At 45.6% G+C, this 21,609-nt stretch overlaps 1 protein-coding gene across 2 annotated transcripts in view; it reads right to left on the bottom strand.

The window, feature by feature from the left end:
* Window positions 1-961: 961 nt before the first annotated feature.
* CD38 (CD38 molecule) overlaps window positions 962-21,609 on the bottom strand; it is a 46,565-nt gene continuing 25,917 nt past the window's right edge. Inside the window, exons 2-8 of one of the 2 annotated variants that reach the window (XM_047798906.1) lie at window positions 20,991-21,120; window positions 19,605-19,740; window positions 13,934-14,016; window positions 9,864-9,937; window positions 7,469-7,561; window positions 6,765-6,851; window positions 962-2,536 (exon numbers count right to left, since the gene is read on the bottom strand). In XM_047798906.1, the coding sequence (XP_047654862.1) occupies window positions 2,527-2,536; window positions 6,765-6,851; window positions 7,469-7,561; window positions 9,864-9,937; window positions 13,934-14,016; window positions 19,605-19,740; window positions 20,991-21,120 (613 nt within the window). In that variant the 3' untranslated portion in view covers window positions 962-2,526. Of the gene's footprint in view, window positions 2,537-6,764; window positions 6,852-7,468; window positions 7,562-9,863; window positions 9,938-10,662; window positions 11,338-13,933; window positions 14,017-19,604; window positions 19,741-20,990; window positions 21,121-21,609 lie in introns of those variants that run through there. The other variant, XM_047798907.1, reaches the window with a different exon arrangement.

Raw genomic sequence — 21,609 nt, 5'->3', positions numbered from 1 at the left:
ACACCCACATGCATGTGTGTGTGCATCTTCAAGTATTCAGCTTGAGATATCAGAACTGTATTTGAAAGTGTGCCTCAAATATTATAAGGTCATGCACCATGACAGAAGGAAAAGAGTGAGCCTTTGGGAGCTGGAAAGGGAAAATGCAATTCTGGGTCATTCCGATAGTCTTTGGGTAAGTATGAGGGTGGGTACAAATTGGGATGGTAAGAGGATTTTCTAGAGCCAAGAATGAAGTGGGAAGCAGGTTTATGAGTAAAATACGAGGTTTATGAGCAGTCAGTAGTTCAAGAGAGATGTCACTTGTAAGGGGTACAGAGGATTGATTTATGTATGTATAGGCTTCTTCTTCAGCAGGGACTTATTTCTGAAGACATTCTGCAGGTAGAGTTTATTGAAACTTGGGGCAAGGCTGAATCTTAATCAGAATTGATCCCAAGCATCCATGCTCACATCCGGCCAAGACTATATCCCATGAGGATGTGCCTAAGTGGAGAAAGGTGAGAGAAGAATCCCTGGACTGATGGCAGAGGCTGTAGCTGCAAGGGCTCCTCAAGGAAACCAAACTGCCAACAAGGGGCAGCCAGAAAGGAGCCAACCTTGGTTGAGTGATTTCTTACGTATGACACTGTGCCAGACGGTCAATGTTTGTCACCTTCTTTAGTTCTCACCACACTTTGATAAGGGTTAGTTTATAATCCTTATTAAGGTGACAAAGAAGCTGCAGTTCAGAGAGGTTAGGTATCAAGGTCACAGAGTGATGCCAAAATAGGAACTCAGAAATGTCTGACTCCAAAATGTATGCTGTTTTCAACAAACCTAGTGGGTTAAGGAGTCTCAAACTACGTTATTAATTCTTCCCGCCGTGCACCTATGTTTTAACAAAAAGCTAGAAAATCCCCCGATGTTTAAAGATTAAGCAACACATTTCTTTCTTTTTTTTTTTTTTTGTCTTTTTGTCATTTCTTGGGCCGCTCCCGCGGCATATGGAGGTTCCCAGGCTAGGGGTCCAATCGGAGCTGCAGCCACCGGCCTACGCCAGAGCCACAGCAACGCTGGATCTGAGCCGCGTCTGCAACCTACACCACAGCTCATGGCAATGCCAGATCATTAACCCACTGAGCAAGGGCAGGGATTGAACCCGCAACCTCATGGTTCCTAGTCAGATTCGTTAACCACTGCGCCACGACGGGAACTCCAGCAACACATTTCTAAATAAGAATGATATCAGAAAAAATTTTAACTAAATGATAATGGAAAGAGACATATTACAAATTTTTTAAGAGCTTCAATTAAAGCAGCACCCAGAGAAAAAAAATACAGTACTAAAATATATGTTTAAGAAAAGCAAATGTACTGAAAAATCAATGCTCTTCACTTCCATCTCAAGAAGCTGAATAAAGAAACCCAAAGAAATTAGAAGGAATCTCTCCATCTCTAACAATAAAGAGAGAAGCAAAACCTAAGTAAATAGAAAGAGAAGATCAACAAAGTTAAAGGTTGGTTCTTAGAAAAAATAATAAAATTGATAATCCCCAGGCAATACTAATTATGTAAAATTCAAGTGAGAAACAAATTGTTGCTATGAGGAACAAATATATATAACAGCTTACTACATATATAAGACACTGAGAAGGAAGAGGAGGAGGAGAAAAAATATAAGTCAGTTTTGAAGTCATCCAGAAAAATCACATTTCAGATTCTATTGTATCCAATTTAATCCAACATGCATTTACTGGCAGAGAATTTAAGGCACTGCCATTTTGGTACGAGAAGCCTAGAGAGAGCGCGTGTGAATTTGGGAGTGAAATAAATCTGAGTTCAAATTCATGCTCTACTTTGAACTAAATGTATGGCTTTGGGAAAATGATATAACCTCCCTCAACTTCCTTTATCACATGTAACAAATGGGAGATAATAACATCAACCTCATAGGGATGTTGGAGGGATTAGGGGTAAAGCACCAACTACATGGGTAGCTTCTACCCTGCAGAATATAAGCATGGCCCACAACCCGCAACCATGGCATTCATTGCTTATCTGTAGAAAGAGCACCAAGCTATCTCCTGAGACAAGGCCCTTCACTTGGAAAGGTCATATTTTCTGAAAAGTTTGGGCACTGACTTTTCTTGACCTGCCCGTCAGAAGTTGGGTGGTCATTCTTCAACAGAAATGATGTGACCGACATAAAAACAACATAAAAGCATCACATGAACATTAAAATGACATAACAATATACAATTTCTGTTCTGGCTTTCTACAGTAGTTAATTTGTTCTGGACTCTTAGGAGATGAAGATTAAAATGGCCCCAATAACATAAAGTTATTTGAAGACTTGGGAGGAAAAGGGGTCCATCTCTGGTGTTGATATCGGGACAGACGATCCCCTGCAAGTCCTCAGCTTTCCACCAACAAGTCTCCTAAGTCCTGCATGGCGATGTTCACGGCAGGTGCTTAACCATGCTGAGCGGCTCATGCCCAAAATCTGCAAGATGAAGCCCCAGCATTTTGCCCACACTGAAGAAACTAGATAGGCCTAGGAGAGGAAAGAAAAAAAAAGGAGATCAGTACAGCAGACCTACCATCAACCCACCAACACAACAAGCCCCTTGGTTAATAACCAAATTCACGCCCACCCGGTTTCTTCTCCGGCAGTGATGACCCAGGGAAAGGTCAGGTTCAAGACTGAATGACTGCAAGTGTGGCCCAGTTTAGTTTCATTTTACGTGTCAAACCAAGAAATAAATACTGAGAAGAGATGTTTGGAGATGAAAATGAATGTCTGGCTCATACACGTCACAGATATGCACAGTGACTATCAGCTGATGCTCATTCTAGAAGCAGCCACCTGAGATGACAGACCCCCCCCCCATGTTTTCTGTTGAGGATTCGTCTTCTTCCCTTCAAAAGCTTCCTGAGGAAGTGCTGGGTCAAAGTGTCAGGCAGCAAGGGGTCACCGTCTCTCTAGGAGGGGGCTGGCGGCCATCAGCAAGAGGACCACACATCCTTTGCCCAGAACTAATCCTGGATAAGTGTCAGCAGGTGAATGACTCTCGTTGTCATAAACGTGAGAGAACCAAGCAACAGGGGCCAATGGGAGTGGCCGGCACACGGGGGAGGGGGTGGCCACGGGGGAACGTGGCTCCTTAAATTGCAGCTGAATCTGATTTTGCCAAATGTGAGTTTGGAAAGGGAGAGAGATTCTTAGAAGCAGCTACCAGCACCCCTGGGCTGCCAGGAGGGGCCATTTCAGGCCCATCTCCAGCCAACTCTCTTGACCAACTAGTCACAGAGGCTCTAAACACAGGGTCACTCCATCCTCACCAGTGTAATAGCCTGGGATCCCCCTACATGGATACATTTGGAGGGAGGAGGATCCTTTTCCTTAGGGATATAATGCTCTGGAAGAGGAATCTTTGTTAAAATTATCTAAGATTTTTTTTTTTTCTTTTTACACCCCTACCTGCAGCATATGGAAGTTCCCGGGCTAGGGGTCAAATCAGAGCTGCGGCTCCCGAGCTACACCACAGCCACAGCAATGCCAGATCGGAGCCACTTCTGTGACCTACTGCCACAGCTTGGAGCAACTCTGGATTCTTAACTCGTGAAGCTAGGCCAGGGATCAAACCCTCATCCTCAAAGACACTATGTTGGGTTCTCAACCCCCTGAGCCACAATGGGAACTGCGGCTTAGGATTTTTGAAGCAATCTTTGCTTTATAATAAATGAAGAGAATATGAATATATTTCTTAATTAGTTTCTAATTTATCAGGAAGTCAATTTTGGAAAAGAAGTAGCAATTATGCTGTTAAGATCTCCTCCATAAAATAGGTAAATATTCCTATCCAGTGTCCCAATAAAATGGACACGCTTCTGATATGTTGATGGATAGAGACATTGATAGATGGAGACAGAGTATTTTGAAATAACATAAAAGGAAAAATGCACCATTTAGGGTTTTCTAATATGTCACTAGGGGGCACTAGCCAGGGGAAAAAAAAAAAAGCATTGTGATCATTTTGCCTTTTTTTTTCTTTTTACACCACAGCCTGCAGCAACACTGGACCCCAGCCACATCTACAACCTGCACAGCAGTTTGCAGCAACACCAGATCCTTAACCCACTGAGCCACAGTGGGAACTCCCATTTGTTATTTTTATTTTATTTTACTTTATTAATATTATTATTTCTTTTTTTGAGGGCCGAACCCACAGCATTTGGAGGTTCCCAGGCTAGGGGTCTAATTGGAGCTGTAGCCACCGGGCTACGCCACAGCCACAGCAACGCAAGATTCGAGCCGTGTCTTCGACCCACACCACAGTTCACGGCAACACCGGATCCTTAACCCACGGAGCAAGGCCAGGGATTGAACCTGCAACCTCATGGTTCCTAGTTGGATTCATTTCCGCTGTGCCACAACAGGAACTCCTGTTATTTTTAAAGTAATCCAAAAAAGTACTGCTACCTCCTGTTTACTCTAGTATCAAAACGTATGTTAAGAAATTCTGTGTATATTTTAGAAGACTGAATATGTATATGGGGGAAAAAAAGACTTTAAGGCTATAGAGCCAAATATTAACAGTGTGTGTCACTGAGGGGCAGGATTTATTAAGGGTAATACCAGAACTGGTAATAGTTCTAATCTGTGCTAATGGAATTGTACTTCTGTTTGTTCCTTGAGCAAGCACACCAAAACAGCTGGACAAAAGCGGCTTCCTTGGAAGGTATGTTTGAGTTGGAATAATTTAAACTACAGTCGACAACCAAATCTGTGACATTCACTGTGTGGGGACCCCTAGAGACAAGCAGATTTCTAGCAAAGTCGGAGAACTCTTCGATGCATTGAGCAGCCCTGAGGGTCTGTAAATTCAAGGAGGCTTGCTGCGTATATTATGACGTCATGGCTGGAGAAAACCAACAGTGATTTCAAATATGATCCCCGGAGTTCCCATCGTGGCTCAGTGGTTAATGAATCTGACTGGGAACCATGAGGTTGCGGGTTTGATTCAACCCCTAGCCTGGGAACCTCCATATGCCACGAGAATGGCCCAAGAAAATGGCAAAAAGACAAAAAATAATAATAATAATATGGTCCCCATCTAAGGTCACATGAGCTGATGCTCTGAATGACAGGTGCTGGCTTACGAATCACTTCCTAAGGGGGCCGCCATGCTAGGCAGGTGGAAGCTGTCTCAGGTATTCTTCCCAGGTGGAGAATGAGTGAGTGCACCAGGAAGGAGCCTGCCGTTTGGGTCATTCATTAAAAAGGGGGTGAGGAATTTCCACTGTGGCGCAATGGGATCGGTGGAGTCTCTGCAGCATCAGGACACAGATCAATCCCTGGCCCAGCAAAGTGGGGTAAGGATCCCACATCTCTGCAGCTGTGGTGTAGGCTCGGGAACTCCATATGCCAGGGGGTGGCCAAAAAAAGAAAAAGAAAGTGGTGGGGAAAGTTTAATGTAAGAAAAAAGATAAAACAGCATTGGCTCATGGCCCAGTCTTCTCCTAGGTTTTTGTATTTTGTTTGCACAATGGGAAATATCTTTGAATAACTCAGACGGGTCAGATGTCTGCCGCGTTTCTCTTACAGTTGTTCTGTTGTTCTAAGTTTTCCCATCTAACTGCTGTAGAAGGCTGTGTTATGTCCTGGCAGTTTCCAGAGAGAAGCCATCTGACTGATGGGGAATCCAGGTCATTTGGGAGACAAAGCCCTTGGGGAATGTTCCTTGAATCTATCCTCTGTCTTTCTGACATCGTTGGTGGGAAAGGTTGGTAACAGGGGGAAGATGGGAAAACTATCCCAGCATTTCAGCTTCTACATTCTTTGAGAAAGTTCTTCTCTTTCCATCTGTCTTGTTCTAAGCTTTAACACATGGGAAAACTTCCAAAGGTGCTTTTAGCAAGGATCCCTGCCTGTTTTAAGTATTGGGGGTCCCGTCGTGGCTCAGTGGTAATGAACCCAACTAGTATCCATGAGGACTCAGGTTTGATCCCTGGCCCTACTCAGTGGGTGAAGGATCCAGCGTTGCCATGAGCTGTGGTGTAGGTCACAGACCCGGCTCAGATCTGGCATTGCTGTGGCTATGACATAGGCCCACAGATTGAACCCCTAGTCTGGAAACTTCCATATGACACAGGTGTGACCCTTAAAAAAAAAAAGGCAAATAAATAAATAATAAAACAGTCGGAGGGGGGGTCCTAGTTCTGGTAGTTAGAGTTTTAGGTGACCTTAAAAATATCTGCCTATCTGTAATTTAAACTTTGCTCCAATAAACATGTAGTAGTGGTTTAAAAACATTTTTTTAAGATTTTACATTTTTTAATGAAAAAAAGGTAAAACTTGGTAAGCTACCCTTTGACAACTTACCAAGTGTTAGGCATCTACACTGAGAACCAACTAAGAAAGAACCCTCACAAGCAAAATTATGCCAAGTCACAGGGTTTTATAAATCCTCTGCATTTGGCAAAACATGCTTCTGCTCCCCCAGAAAGCTAGGAGCCCCCTGGGTCAGGCCTCTCTTACAGGAAACCAGGAAAGACGTTCTCAAAGCCTGGGTGGATCTAGAGGCAAATCACTGCTCAGGTGGGCTGGAGAAGGACAAGGAGAAGGGGGACAGATGGCCAGCTGAAAGGCACTGACCGGGATCACCTTCCTGGCCGGGCTGCCCGAGGAACAGAGATCACCACCCCAGACCACCGTCAAGGCCCCAGAGAAGATGCCTCCAGGTGGCAAGAAGCCCTCTCTTCAAGAAGACATCAATTACCTGTAGTTTTCCTGGCAGGTAAATTTGATATTCTTGCCTCTTAAAATCAATTTCAGCTCATTTATGGAGGAACCTGAGCATGTGTCTCTGGGAAAGAAAGACAAAGATGTTAAAATAACAAGATCTCAGAGTTGCCCTTGTGGCTCAGCAGTAATGAACCCGCCTAGTATCCATGAGGATGTGGGTTCAATCCCTTGGCTCCCCTCAGTGGGTTAAGAATCCGGCGTTGCTGTGAGCTGTGGCGTAGGTCAGACTCGGCTGGGATCCCACATTGCTGTAGCTATGGTGCAGGCTGGCAACTGGAGCCCCAGTTTGACCCCTAGCCTGAGAACGTCCATATGCTAAAGGCAAGGCCCTAAAATGCCAAAAAAAAAAAAAAAAAAAGCAAGATCCACAAACATTTCCCAAGTCTCTTGGTTCTTCTAGGGAACAGGTGCTGGGCAAGGCCCTGGGATAAAGAGGTGAAGCAGAGGTAGCTATTAAGAGCTCCCAGGCCAGCAGAAGGGCCAAAGGGGTGGACTAGGTAGATATTCACCATGGAGAGGCAATGAAGACACTGTTGGGACAGGGTAAATGAAGAGTGAGGGCTCATTCATTTCCTGAGCCCATCTTTTCTCAATGCATTCCTGTGACTGTGGATTCTTTCTTGGACTGATTCCTAAAATAACCATGAGAATGAGTGGGTACAAGGTAGTAACAGATACCTGGGAGTTTTTCCACTGTCATGTATCACCCAAGCCTTTAGTGTATGCACCTTCGACGGCTGCAGGCTATGGACCTCCACACGGCCGAACGTGCTAAGATGGAAAAGACAAAGAACGGTGTTAACCCCAGATGAAATCATTCAGGCACCAGCAGCCTCTGGGAAAAGCCAGCCGGAGGCGGGGCAGCGGGGCAGCCTTGGCTAGAACCTACCCTCAGGCTTGAACCCATGATTCCCATTAGAACCAGCCACCCTCCCTCAGGGCCACTCTCCATGACTAAGATTTTCAAAATGAAATTCTTAATCTGTACATTGGTGTTGAGTCTTTTAAGCACTCGCTATTCCAGCAGTAAACCTTAGACAAACGTCATGAGCTTGTTAGAACTGCAGAACCCCGCGCATTACCACCTGCTGAATCAGAACTGGCAGCCCACCCATCCCCAGGTCACCCACACACTCCGCCAGCTTGAGAAGCAGGTGTTGAAAGACCATGATGTCCTGCTCCATGCCAGTCCTAAGCTCCGCCCACTAACCACCCCCCCTCCCCCCCCACCCCACCCCCCCACCCCTTGCAAGCTCTTGGATCCGTAACATTAGATTACAAATTTCTGGAATGCTAACACGGCCCCCCCCCCAAACCCCACAGGGTTGGAGTCAGAAGAAGACAGAAAGACAAATGATTCTTTGGATTAAACATTCAAAGAAGAGAGAAGGAAAATTAATTGGGGACACCTAGAGGTCCCAGACACGTTAATACATGCTCCCTCCTTTCAATCAGCTTTATCCAGGGAAGGAATGGAGAATAAAGACTGGCAGGGTGACCGATGTGGTAAAAGCAGTAAGTACAGAAGCGGGTCAGAGAAGAAAGGCGGGGCTGTGGCCAGATCCAGTTGCCAGGGTAAGAGCTGATATTCACCTAGCACATTCTCTGTCGTCAGGTTCAGGGCTCAGCATCTTTCCTGCATTATTGCAGTCAATCTTCCCATTAGGAGATCCCATCGTGGCTCGACAGTAACGAACACCAACTAGTATCCATGAGGATATGGGTTCGATCCCTGGCCTTGCTCAATGGGTTAAGGATCTGGCATTATCATGAGCTGTGGTGTAGGTCACAGACCCAGTTCTGATCTGAGGTGGCTGTGGCTATGGCATAGGTTGGCAGCTGCAGCTCCGATTCGACCCCTAGCCCGGGAACTTCCTTATGCTGCAGGTGAGGCCCTAAAAAGCAAAAAAAAAAAAATCTTCACATAACCATCACCTCTTCAGGTACATATGTACTCCAGGGACCTTGCCAAGGTCATATAGTTAGATGTAATGACCCCCACTTTTAACCACTGCAGTAAACTGCTGACACCATCCGCAAAGAGATAACGAAAGCCTAACACCCAGTATAGCGCCTGACAGTCCAATAGTAGATTGACTGCTACACTGGGGTTCACATTGCTGGGGGAGCGGGGGAAAGAGTCAGGGCAGGTCTTGGTGGGTGGGGAGAATTTAGACAGGCAGAAGGAGGGAGGGGCAGGTCATATGGGGGGAGAATGTGATCACAGGTGGAAAGTGGGCAGGATGGAGTGTGGGATGGAGAGCTGAGGAACTTATACCAGGCCTGGAAAAGTCAAGAGGATGGGCTGGACTCAGTGTTTGGACCATTAGGACCTGCAGGGGACTTTATGCAGTGGAGAAACCAGGCGAAGGCACTGACTTAGAAAGACAAATCTCGGAGTTCCCATCAGGGTGCAGTGGAAACAAATCTGACTAGGAACTATGAGGTTGCGGGTTCGATCCCCGGCCTCGCTCAGTGGGTTAAGGATTCGGCATTGCTGTGAGCTGTGGCGTAGGTTGAAGACACGGCTTGGATCTGGTGTTGCTGTGGCTGTGGCATAGGCCGGCAGCTACAGCTCCGATTAGATCCCTAGCCTGGTAACCTCCCTATGCCTCGGGTGCCGCCCTAAAAGGACAAAAAGACAAAAAAATAAAATAAAATAAAAGGAAGACAAATCTCTGGAGTTCCCATTGTGGCTCAGTGGAAATCCATGAAGATGCAGGTTCGATCCCTGTCCTCAGTCAGTGGGTTAAGGATCTGGTGTTGCCATGAGCTGTGGTGTAGGTGGCAAGCAAGGCTTGGATGGGGCATTGCTCTCACTGTGGTGTAGGCTGGCGGCTACAGCTCTGATTCGACCCCTAGCCTAGGAACTTCCATATGCCACAGGTGTGGCCATAAAAAGAAAAAAAAGAAAAGAGAAAGAAAGACAAATCTCTCCATAGACTACAAACATTTTACCTTTTGTAGGCCAAGTCTTCAGGACTTTCAGAATGAAAAGTAAATTCTGCTAAAGATGAATACCAAGTAGGAAACTGTGCTCACCCTTGCAAGTAGGATGCAAAGAAATTAGTACCTGGTTTTATCAAAGGCGTTACTGATGGATCCATTGAGAATCACCTGGACCATCCCACAGGCATTTTCTGCAAACTTAAAAACAAAAACAACACCATTTCTCAGCATGCAAAGTTAACTGCCAGGCCCTGGCAGTTCCATTCAAGACAGCTCGCGGCATCAGTTCGTTAAGGAGGAAAAGCCTCTATGGTTCTAGCTCGGTCAGGTCAAGTCTATGCCATTTTCACCCCAAGCCCTTGGAGGGAATCTGCTTCCCACAGAGAGTTCTGGAAACAGTTGCTCCAGTCTGCATCTGAACAATGAAGGTGAACATCACTGTGGCTAAATTGGTGGTTCGGAAGTCAGAAGGCCAGGGAGTTCCTCTGTGGCTCAGCGGGTTAAGAATCTGATGATGTCACTGCAGTGTCTCAGGTCACTGCTGTGGCATGATTTTTATCTCTGACCCAAGAACTTCCACATGCTGTGGGCACAGCCAAAAAAAAAAAAAAGAAAGAAAAAGTCGGAAGTTGGAGTTCCCGTCGTGGCGCAGTGGTTAACGAATCCGACTAGGAACCATGAGGTTGCGGGTTCGGTCCCTGCCCTTGCTCAGTGGGTTAACGATCCAGCGTTGCCGTGAGCTGTGGTGTAGGTTGCAGACGAGGCTCGGATCCCACGTTGCTGTGGCTCTGGCGTAGGCCAGTGGCTACAGCTCTGATTCAACCCCTAGCCTGGGAACCTCCATATGCCGCGGGAGCGGCCCAAGAAATAGCAACAACAACAACAACAACAAAAAAGACAAAAGACAAAAAAAAAAAAAGTTGGAAGTTTAGGTGATTATGAGCAATGTCATTGCTAAAGGAAGCAGATGAAAGCACTTTGTTGGGGCCATGCATTGTGGACAGTGCACATTTCATTTAGTGGGAGCAGAGGATTCAGAAATGAAAGAAACGGGACACCAAGAAAAAAGAAACTGTGGAGAGATGGGGACACTGAAGGCAGTGGGGGAGGAAGGAAGGAGTGAGTGAATATTACTGAGCAAGGAGTTTCACGTCTTCATGCAACAAACATGCAGCTGGACTCTTTGCTAGGCCCTGGGGAAAACAAGATGAACAAAACTAAACAATCTGTTTCCTCCAGGAAGCCCACTCAGACCTTGGGACAATCTCAGGTCCCCTTCTCACATTATCCAACTATACAGCATCATGAGGATGAGCTTAACGTGGCTTGACCCACCAGTACCAGCAGCTCTTGTACAGCTATGAGCCCGGCTGTCCCACTGTCCACAGCAACCCTGGAGCCTCACAGCTAGTGAAGGAGCTAATGAAAAATCTACTTGTTTTTTTTTAGTGACTTGAAGTAATACTTTACAATCATCTCTTACATTTCTGTGTATCAAATGGACTCAGCTGGATGATTTTCACTTGGAGTTTCTCATAGGTTGCAAACGAATGGTGGCGGGTGCTGGTGTCATCTGAAGGTTTGATTGGGCTGGACATCTAAGATGGAAGGAGAAGAGGGAGGGAAAGAGGAAGAGAGGAGAGGTGGGAAGAAGCCCAAATACTCTGTGATGCAGAGCAGAAAAGAACCAGCAAAATCATAACAGAGGACAGCAGAAGCTCAGTCCTGAAGAATCAGTGGGATTCCACCTGGTAGAGGTTGAGGCAGCTACAAACAGAAAGGCCTGGCAGCTTCAGAGAAGAGTGGTGTTTGGGGGCAAACCTGAGTGGATGCTGAAGTTGGGTAAATAATTTGTTTACGGAGAGCCCTACATGCTTGGCCAAGGGATCTGGCCTTTACAGGAGAGAAAACACTGCTGAACCATTTGAATCAGCATTATGAAAATCCAGTACACCGTCTGTCTTTCTCCTGGGGGTGATGATGAGCAGAAAACAGAGGCCCAATTATTATCAGTCACAAGTGCTAATTCAACAGAGTGCCTACAGGGCGCCAAGCACTGACCCTTCAATTGATAATTCTGAGGAGCCCCCCACATAGCAAGTAATGGGCCAGTTTGTCCCAAGGTCATGTCTCTTGGAATTGAGGAAGTAAGACTGGAATTCAAGGCACCCAGTCAGGTCAAGTCAGATCAAAGAGGCCCATCTCCATCCATCTATGAGCGTTTGGCTGAAGAAAAGGTGCAGTCCTGGGGAGGTCACAGTGGCAGGGTGCCTTCCATTCCCTTTGCTGTATTCCTAGCCCCAAGGACAGTGGGAAACAAGAGGTACCTGACACATATAAAATGTGACTTGGCTTTAAAAGTTTTCAGAAAAAAATTTTAAAAACATAAAAAGGAGTTCCTGTTGTGGCACATTGAAAACGAATCCAACTAGGAACCATGAGGTTGCCTGGTTCAATCCCTGGCCTCACTGGGTGGGTCAAGTATCTGGCATTGCCTCGAGCTGTGGTGTAGGTTGCAGACATGGCTCAGATCTGGCATTGCTGTGGCTGTGGTGTAGGTCGGCAGCTACAGCTCCGATTGGACCCCTAGCCTGGGAACCTCCATGTGCCGTGGGTGTGGCCCTAAAAAGACAAAAAGACCCCCCCCAAAAAAAGTTTTCAGCAACAGCGCTGCCACAAAACATATCATAGAGTGATTACATGGAAACTTCTCTAAAGCAAACAGACAACAACAACGAAAAACTAGGCAGTGCCTCGGATTTTTCACATCACCTAGTAGGTCCTCAACAAATATCTGTCAAAGGAATACATCCTGAGTTAATTAATGGGATGGTGGCATCTCGTTTAAGCTTTGCAGCAACCCTGTGGGACAGGCATTAGTTTTACTCCCACTTGACACATGAGGGCTCTGAGGGGCGGAACAGATGCAGAGCCTGTGCTTGTCTAAAGAGCCTCCTTACTTCCAGGCCCCGCCTGTCACCTTTTCTCCTCACGGGGTTTACCTAAGCTCCTTAAGGTGGGGCAGGCTCTCAGCGCTGCTCCTCACTAGCCCACAGACCTTGAACGAGTCACATACCCTCTTCGTTTCCTCACCTGGAGTGTGGGAATTTGTACCTTCTCGTACCTCCTATTGTAAGGACGAAACGAGGTGACGTTGGTGAGGCACCTGGCCCAGGACTGGTCACAAATATGCACTTAACAAACATTGAGTCCTCACTTGCCCCAGCTCCTCAGAGGTCTACGTTTAATTTTTGGAGAATTCTCAGTCGTATCATTTTATTTTTCTCCCCCTTTGTTTCCATTCCTTTCTATTCTTTCTTTCTTTCGCTTTTTTTTTTTTCCTAGTCCACTTGGAAAGAAGCAACTTAAAAGAAAAATATACATGCGGGAAGCTGAGGGGCAAGATGATGAGTGGTTCCCAGCCTGGATCATGGATCTGTCACTTGCGGTGTACATCTGGTAGAGTGCTTATTTATCTGCCCCTCCATGATGGCATCTGTAAAATGGGTGTGATACTCATGGTACCTACTTCGCAGGGTTCTTGCGAGGATGAAAGATTTTAATCCACGTAAAGACCTGCGGACTGTGCCTGGCACGTAGTAAATGTAAATTATTAAGACTGTCCCAGAAAACTAGGGTTGGCCAGTGTCTGGATCAGAGGACTAAATCAACACAGAGGGAGTTCCCACTGTGGCTTAGTGTGTTAAGAACCCGACACAGTCTCTGTGAGGATGCACTTGTGATCCCTGGCCTCGCTTGGTGGGTTAAAGATCGGGCATTGCCATGAGCTGTGCTGTAGGTCAAGGTACGACTGGGATCCTGTGTCGCTGTGGCTGTGGTGTAGGCATAGGTAGCTGTAGCTCTGATTTGATCCCTAGCGTGGGAACTTCCATACGCTGCAGGTGCGGCCCTAAAAAGATAAACAAACAAATAAACCAAGACAGACGGCTGGAAGTCTAAACCAAAAAAAAATGAGTAAGATCAGGACGTCAGCAGCTAGAGCTCAAGGACCTTCTGCGAATGCCCGAAAATTAAGCGGGCGTGTGCGTATGGACGTCTTTCTCAGGAATGAATCCTAAACTTTTGTTTCTAAAAGGATCTGTGACCCCAAGTGAATTAAAATGAACCACAGACTGGATGACCTCTTAAGCTCTTGGGTCTCCAAGATTCTAGAATATCACCTGTGGTACTTACCCTTTTGGACAGCAGGTTCCAGAAAACAGAAACAAAGTTGCTGTTGCAGTTCCTCCGGTCCGGACAAGACTCATGGTTTATTTCTGAAAGACGCAGTTTACAGAAAAATAATTGAGGTGGAAAAGACAGGGTATAATTCGTCTCTGTTCCTCCCAGGCTGTTGGATCACAGTGGAGCCACCTTCCAACAGCATCACTGCCAGGACGGAGGCTGGACAATGGACACATCTCAACCCAATTTAACTAAGTGCCCCCTGAATCCCTTCCAAGTCCTTCCTGAATCCTCCAAATACCAGACAGGAACACAGTGACCAGCTTTGAGTCATCGTTCTGGGAAATTGCAGCAGACGCTCGTCTGACAGAGACAAGGTCCCAACATGATCCCCGTTTTTAGGGAGACAGAGATAAACCTGGAAGGGCTCATGTCAACCTCTCTTCTGCTTTTTTTTTTTTTTTATTCCCCCTTTTCCCTTTTAAGGCTGCACCAGCGACATATGGAAGTTCCCAGGTTGGGGGTTGATTCAGTGCTGCACCTGCCGCCTGTGCCATAGCCACAGCAACACGAGATCCAAGCTGCATCTTGACCTCCTCTGCAGCTTGCAGCAACACGGGATCCATAACCCACTGAGCGAGGCCAGGGATCGAACCCACATCCTCACAGATACCTATCGTGTTCTTAACCCCCAAGCCACAAGGGGAATTCCCTCTCTTCTGCTTCTTAACCACTTCCCTCCCCAACCTCCCTCCTCCAGCCCCACATCCGTAGGCTCAGATGACCTCAGTGTTTCTATACTGTCCCCAGCCAGACAGGCTCAGCTGTCAGTGAGGAGCCACAGGCAGAAGTATGAACACATAGTTTCTGTGTTATTCCTCCCAAGGATACCTGCCTTAAGGCATCCATATTTATTTTCATTATTTTTTATTGAGTGTAATTGACAAATAACATTGTAAGGTACTTAACATGTACCACATAATGATTTGGTATGCAAACACATTGTGAAAAGATTCTCCCCCATCAAGTTAACACAACTGTCACCTTATACATACACATTTTTTTAAATGAGAACAATTGAATCCTACTCTCTCAGCAAATCTCAACAATACAGTAGGGTTAATAATTATAGCCAGCATGTCACACATTAGATCCTCAGGTCTTATCCATCTCATAACTGAACCTTTGTACTCTTTCACCAGCTTCTCCCTATTTCCTCCAACTTCTGGAAACCACTTATCTACTCTTTTTTTTTTTTCTTTCTCTTTTGTTTTTTTTAGGGCCACACCTGAGGCATATGGAAGTTCCTGGGCTAAGGGTCAAATTGGAACTGCAGCTGTCAGCCTACACCATAGTTACTGCAACACTGGATCCAAGCTGCATGTGTGACCTACACCACAGCTTGTGGCAACGTCAGAAGCTTAACCCACTGAACAAGGCCAGGGATCAAACCTGTGTCCTCATGGATACTCATCCCATTCTTAACCCACTGAGCCACAATGGGGACTCCTACTCTCTTTCTTTCCATGAGTTCCTTTTTTTTTTTTCTTTTCTTTTAAGATTCCACATATAAGTGATAACATGCAGTTTCTATCTTTTTCTCTCTGGTTTTTTTCACTCAGCATAATGCCCTCCACGTTTGTGTTGTCACAAATGATGGTATTTCTTTCGTTTTAAAGGCTGACTGATACACACCACATTTTTCTTTATCCATGCATTTCTTTCTTTCTTTCTTTCTTTTGGGGGGCCACACCTGTGGCATATGGAAGTTCCCAGGCAAGGGGTTGGAGCTACAGCTGCTGGCCTGCACCACAGCCACAGCAACGCCAGATCCGAGCCACGTCTGTGACCCACACCACAGCTCATGGCAACGCCGGATCATTAACCCACTGATCCAGGCCGGGGATTGAACCCTACGCAAACACCCACCTTTCCCTTTCCACCTTGGTACAGGTTGAATTGTGTTCCCACAAAAGAAATGTTGACGTGGAACCCTCAGTACCTGGGAATGGGACCTTTTTTGGAAAGAGGGTCTTTGCAGATGTAATCAAGGCAAAATGAGATCGTTAGGGTGGTTGGGGCCTAATTCAGTTGGACTGATGTCCTTGAAAGACCAGGGAAGTCTGGTCACAGAGACAGACATGCGCAGAGGGAAGGGACTGGGAAGACGCCCAGGGGAAAGACAGCCACGCGAAGACGGAGGCAGAGGTGGGGTGATGCGCGCACCAGCCAAGGAACACCAAGGTTGCCGGCCACAACCAGAAGCGAAAAGAGGCAAAGGAGTTTTTCCCAGAACTTTCAGAGAGACAGCACTGCCCCGTTGGCCCCTTGATCTAGGACTTCCAGCCTCCAGAACTCTGAGAAAATAAGTTTCTATTGTTTTATGCCACCCAGAATATGCTACTTCTTTACCACAGCCTCAGGAAATGAACCTAACCACAGACGTGGGCTTGGCTGCCAATGATGGGAAAGAAAGTTCTCGATCAGAAGCCCTTCCCAGGATGAGGAAGTAATTCTGTGAGTTTTTAGAGTAATTAATTGCATTAAAAACAAAACCACACCAATTTTAACAAAAAATTACATGTGCAGATGTAAGTAATTTCTGTGGGGTCAGAAACTTTGAATCCTCTCCCAATAGAAGCAACAATGTTGACACCGATGAAATGAACATGTATTTTGTAAGGTGTTACATAAGTGCCCCAGTTCATAGGTTTTCATGAACATAAATCTTTTTTATCTTCACAACCGCATCCGAAGAGAGGTCTCCACGTTTGTCACCTCCCCTCTCTCCACAAGAATGTCTCCCCCTTGCCACCTGCCTTTATGCAAACATATCATACACAAATAACATTTTAAAGTCATTTTAAAGTCTTATAACAAAGTAAGAGAAATTAAGTATATAAAAAAGCAGAATATGCAGTTAAAAAGAGAGAGATTAGAGGGTTAGAACAGGAGTTCCCATTGCGAATCAGCAAGTTAAGAACCCGATATAGTGCCCATGGGGTTGAGGATTCGATCCCTGGCCTTGCTCAGTGGGTTAAGGATCTCGCATTGTCATGAACTGTGGTGTAGGTCACAGACGTGGCTCAGATCTGCTGTGGCAGTTGACTGCGGTGTGGGTCCAAGCTGCAGCTCTGATTCGACCCCTAGCCTGGGAAATTCCATATGGCACAGGTGTGGCTGTAAAAAGAAAAAGGAAAAAAATGGAAGGTTATGACAGAAATTAAGACTTTCATAATAAGACAAGGCAAAGCTAAGGCAGAAAAAAAATTAAGGGAAAAAAGTTTCTCAGACTATAGAACAAGTAAAATATAAAAATTAGGAACCTGAACGACAGCAGATAAAATAAGGAATCAATAAAAATTGAGGCCAGAGAAGAAGGAAGTAGACAAAATAAAACAACCTAAATAGGACTCAATTGAAAAGAAAGCAAAAATAAAGAACTTTAAAAGATAAATAGATAAGAAAGAGTTTTTTTTTTAATCTTATATATATATATATACATTTTATTCTAAGAACCAATTGAGGTGATAAACTGAAAAAAAAAAAAAACAACACAGGAGTTCCCATCATGGCTAAGTGGTTAACGAATCCGACTAGGAACCATGAGGTTGCAGGTTCGGTACCTGCCCTTGCTCAGTAGGTTAATGATCTGGCGTTGCCGTGAGCTGTGGTGTAGGTTGCAGACGCGGCTCAGATCCCGTGTGGCTGTGGCTCTGGCGTAGGCTGGTGGCTACAGCTCTGATTCGACCCCTAGCCTGGGAACCTCCATAGGCTGCAGGAGCAGCCCAAGAAATGGCAAAGAGACAAAACAAAAACAAAAACAAAAAACAAAAAAGGAAGAAGTTTATAGGAAACACGCTTAAGATAAAAGAATTAAATGAATAACAAAGAAAAGCTAACTAGTAAAATGCAAAAGTTTAAAAGAATATGACTCTATGCCATATAGCAGACATTGACACAACACTGTAAATCAACTATACTTTAAGTTTTAAAAAGTGAAAAAATAACAAAAATAAAAATTCAACTTTAAAAAACATTTACTTTAAAAGGAAAGCAAGAAACATGGCCAAAAAAACTACTAAAATTTTAACTAGAAAGAAAATAAGTGGAGAGATATGTTCATATGCCATATTTCTGGGTAGAAAGAGTCCAGATTAAAAATTAATTTAAAAATTACAAAAATAAGAACACTAGGTGAACATATAGAAGACTCTTTAACTTGAATGAAGAAAATCTAAGCAAAATATGCAACGAAACATCCAAATAGGAAGGGATCCACAGATGTACTGCATTTCTCTGTGGCAAAAGGCAGAATATAAGCATCATTAAGGTAGGATTCGCTCCAGATTGCTGAAAACCGTTCCCCCTTTGGGAGGTAGCATGGAAACTGAGAAGTGGGCAGGAAAAGTAAAAGTATTTTTACTTTTTATTTTTATGCATTTCTGTGTAGGCAAGTATTTTTCAATTAAGAATGCATCATTTTTGTAATTGGAAAATAATGCAAATCTGGCATGAAGAAGCTTCTACAATAAGTATTTCATGACAGTCAAAAGCAATTAAAATAAGAACATAACAATATAAAGTACAAATATCCACAGTGCAAATAAAAAAGAAGAAAAAAGGACCCCCCCCCAAAAAAAAATGGAAGGGAAATGAACTCAATCGTGTTTTCTGAGTAGAAAACATCTTCCCACAGGGAGTGTTCTGGGTCTTTCTGGGCAAGGTAGGACGACCTCTGACCAACAGCAAAGCTGTACACTGGCCGAAACGCAGAGAAGCCTAGCCCATGGCCACTGCGGCTATTCTGCAGAGCCAGAACTTTGACCTGCTTCCCCGGAAGCCTTCATCCTGCCTAGAATTCATTCTGTGGTCCAGAGTGATGCCTTTAGAGAAAGCAAAACACCAACAATTCAGAAGTAGGCTACCCTTGCATTCAAAAAGAGGGCATCAGGGGAGTTTCTGTTGTGGCCTAACTGGATTGGTGGCCTAACTGGATTGGTGGCCTCTTGGGAGCACTGGGACACAGGTTCCATCCTGGGCCGGCAGAATGCGTCAAGGATCCCAGCACTGCCATGAGCTTTGGTGTTGCTGGAAGATGCAGCTTGGATCCGGGTTGCTGTGGCTGCAGCATAGGCTGGCAGCTATAGCTCCAATCCCACCCCTAGCCTGGGAACTTCCATATGCTGCAGGTGTGGCCCTAGAAAGACAAACAAAAAACAAACAACTAACAACATGGATTTCCTTTAGTGGTTCAGGGGGTAAGAACTCCAGTAGTATCCATGAGGATGCGGCTTGGATCCCTGGCCTCCCACCGTGGGCTGCAGAGGTTGCAGATGTGGCTCGGATCTGGCGCTGCTGTGGCTGTGGCCTCGGCCAGCAGCTGCAGCTCTGATTGGTCCTCTAGCCTGGGAACTTCCACATGCTTCGGGAGCAGCTTTAAAAAACAAAAACAAAAACGGAGGGAATCAGGGGGTATGATAGCCCCAAACTCTGAGGTTGGTTTTTCTAGAAAACCTGGGTTGGCTACAGGATGCTGTTTCACATTAGCCTGAGCTGTCATTAAGGGTACAGATGACATTGGGGTGCATATCTCTGACTCCTTCACTCTGATCTTGGGGGGGGGGAGCTCCTGCACTCTGCACATCCCCAGGGGACCCCACGGGGCCCAGAGCCTCACCAGAAGAGCCCGCTTTCCCGCACCAGCTGAGGTCGTCTGCAATGTAACCCAGCAGCGTGTTCTCCAGGGTGAACAGCCCCTTCTGAGTCTTCGTGTACTGATGGGCCAGCTCCTTCGTTTTGCTCCAAAAGACTGTCTAAGAAAGAATAAGCACAGTCTATCACTGAGATCAATGTGCTGAGTCCAAAAAAAGCCGCACCTTTTTGAATGAAAGAAAACACAGAAAACAGAGTAATCACGATACTCTAATAGGTATCGAAGCCCAGGCCTCTGTGGCTCTGAATCGTGGGCTCTTTACATTTCAACTGGTCATTTTCAGAACCATCATACTTGAGCACCACGGACCACCTAAACTTGCCAAGCCTCAGTTTTCTCACTGGCAAAATGGGGGTACTGACACCTGACCCATTCCACAGGTTGGTGGCGAAAACCTAAGGGGATGAGGGTTAAGAGAGTCATTTGTAAGCAAACAAGGCACTTGGCAAATGCCAGATGGCATCACTGCTGCCATTATCACCATGAGAGGGCAGAGAGAGTTTGACAGGTACACAAGATGGGTTATTTTTGTCTGCGTTGGGTTGGGTTTTGTGTTAGGTTTGTTTTGCCTGATTTGAGATCCACTTTCCTTTCCCCTTTCTCATCCCCAATGCTCGCTCTCTCTCTCTCTCCTCTTTTTTTTTTTCTTTTTGTCTTTTTGCCATTTCTTGAGCCACTCCCTCGGCATATGGAGGTTCCCAGGCTAGGAGTCTAATTGGAGCTGTAGCCACCAGCCTACGGCAGAGCCACAGCAATGCCGGATCCTTAACCCACTGAGCAAGGGCAGGGACCAAACCCGCAACCTCATGGTTCCTAGTCGGATTCGTTAACCACTGCCCCACGACGGGAACTCCCAATCCTCTCTCTTACCTCCCGTCCCCAGGTGTCCCCAAATCCTGATGACATCCTGGTCTCCCAATGGCCCCACAAGCTCCTTCCTTGCCCACCATGCCTGCAAAATTCCTCTTCCCTCATCCCAGTCAAAATTCCGTCCCGTGGAGTTCCTTGGTGGCACAACAAGTTAAGGATCTGATGGCACCGCTATGGCTCGGGTTGCTGCCGTGGCACAGGTTCGATCCCTGGCCTGGGAACTTCTGCATGTCCAGGGCAGGGAGAAAAAAAATTTGGTCCCATGACCTCTTCCCTTTGGCTTTGTTAAAAAATAAATAAATAGAGTATAGTTGATTTACAATGCTGCTTCAATTTCTTCTGTACAGCAAAGTGACCCAGTCATACATACACACATATATATACACATATATACATTCTTTCTTTTTTTTCATGCTATCTTCCATCATGTTCCCTTTGGCTTTTACCCTCAGGGTTAAATCCACAACTTGACGCACTTACCTTGTCGCAAGGCACAGTCTGATGCCCCAGCTTCATTAGCGGGTCGTAGTCTTCCTCTCTGGCACTGCAGGGGTCCTTAGAGATAAATGCATTTGTGAATGCCTTCTCAATCTTCTGGCAGTCTCTATCTCTGTGAGATAAAACATGATGATTTGAATTATTCACGAATAATTAGATTTTCTAACATATACTTAGAGTAGAATTACCCCCCACAAATCTCATTTACGAAGTTACTCGCTGTGTGCAAAGCTGTTCAGACGCCTCACTGTGTCTAAAGTGGTATTTATGAGTCCCCCTGCCCTTGTGGGGCTCGCTCTCTGCTTAGAGATAGACGGTATGAAAATAAGCAAATAAGCTAACAAAATAAATATGGATTATGATAAGAATGCAGGAAACCAGTGGGGACTATTGAAGCAATGACCCCTTTAGGGAGGGTGGTCAGGAGAGGGCTCCCTGAGACCAAGCATTGAGAAGAAATTCCTTCTTGCCCAAGGACACTGCAAGTGCAAAGGCCCTGAGGCAGAAAAGATTTTGCTGATTTGGAGGAAGTGAGTGAAAAGGAGGGCGGTCGTGAGAAATCAGGTCGGAAAAATTAATCCAGAAGCAGAGATATAGATAT

This window comes from Phacochoerus africanus, chromosome 10, assembly GCF_016906955.1.
Source record: "Phacochoerus africanus isolate WHEZ1 chromosome 10, ROS_Pafr_v1, whole genome shotgun sequence".
Classification (NCBI taxonomy): Eukaryota; Metazoa; Chordata; class Mammalia; order Artiodactyla; family Suidae; genus Phacochoerus; species Phacochoerus africanus.
The sequence above is the reverse complement of the archived record's forward strand: the minus strand, read 5'-3'. Positions and strand labels throughout refer to the sequence as shown.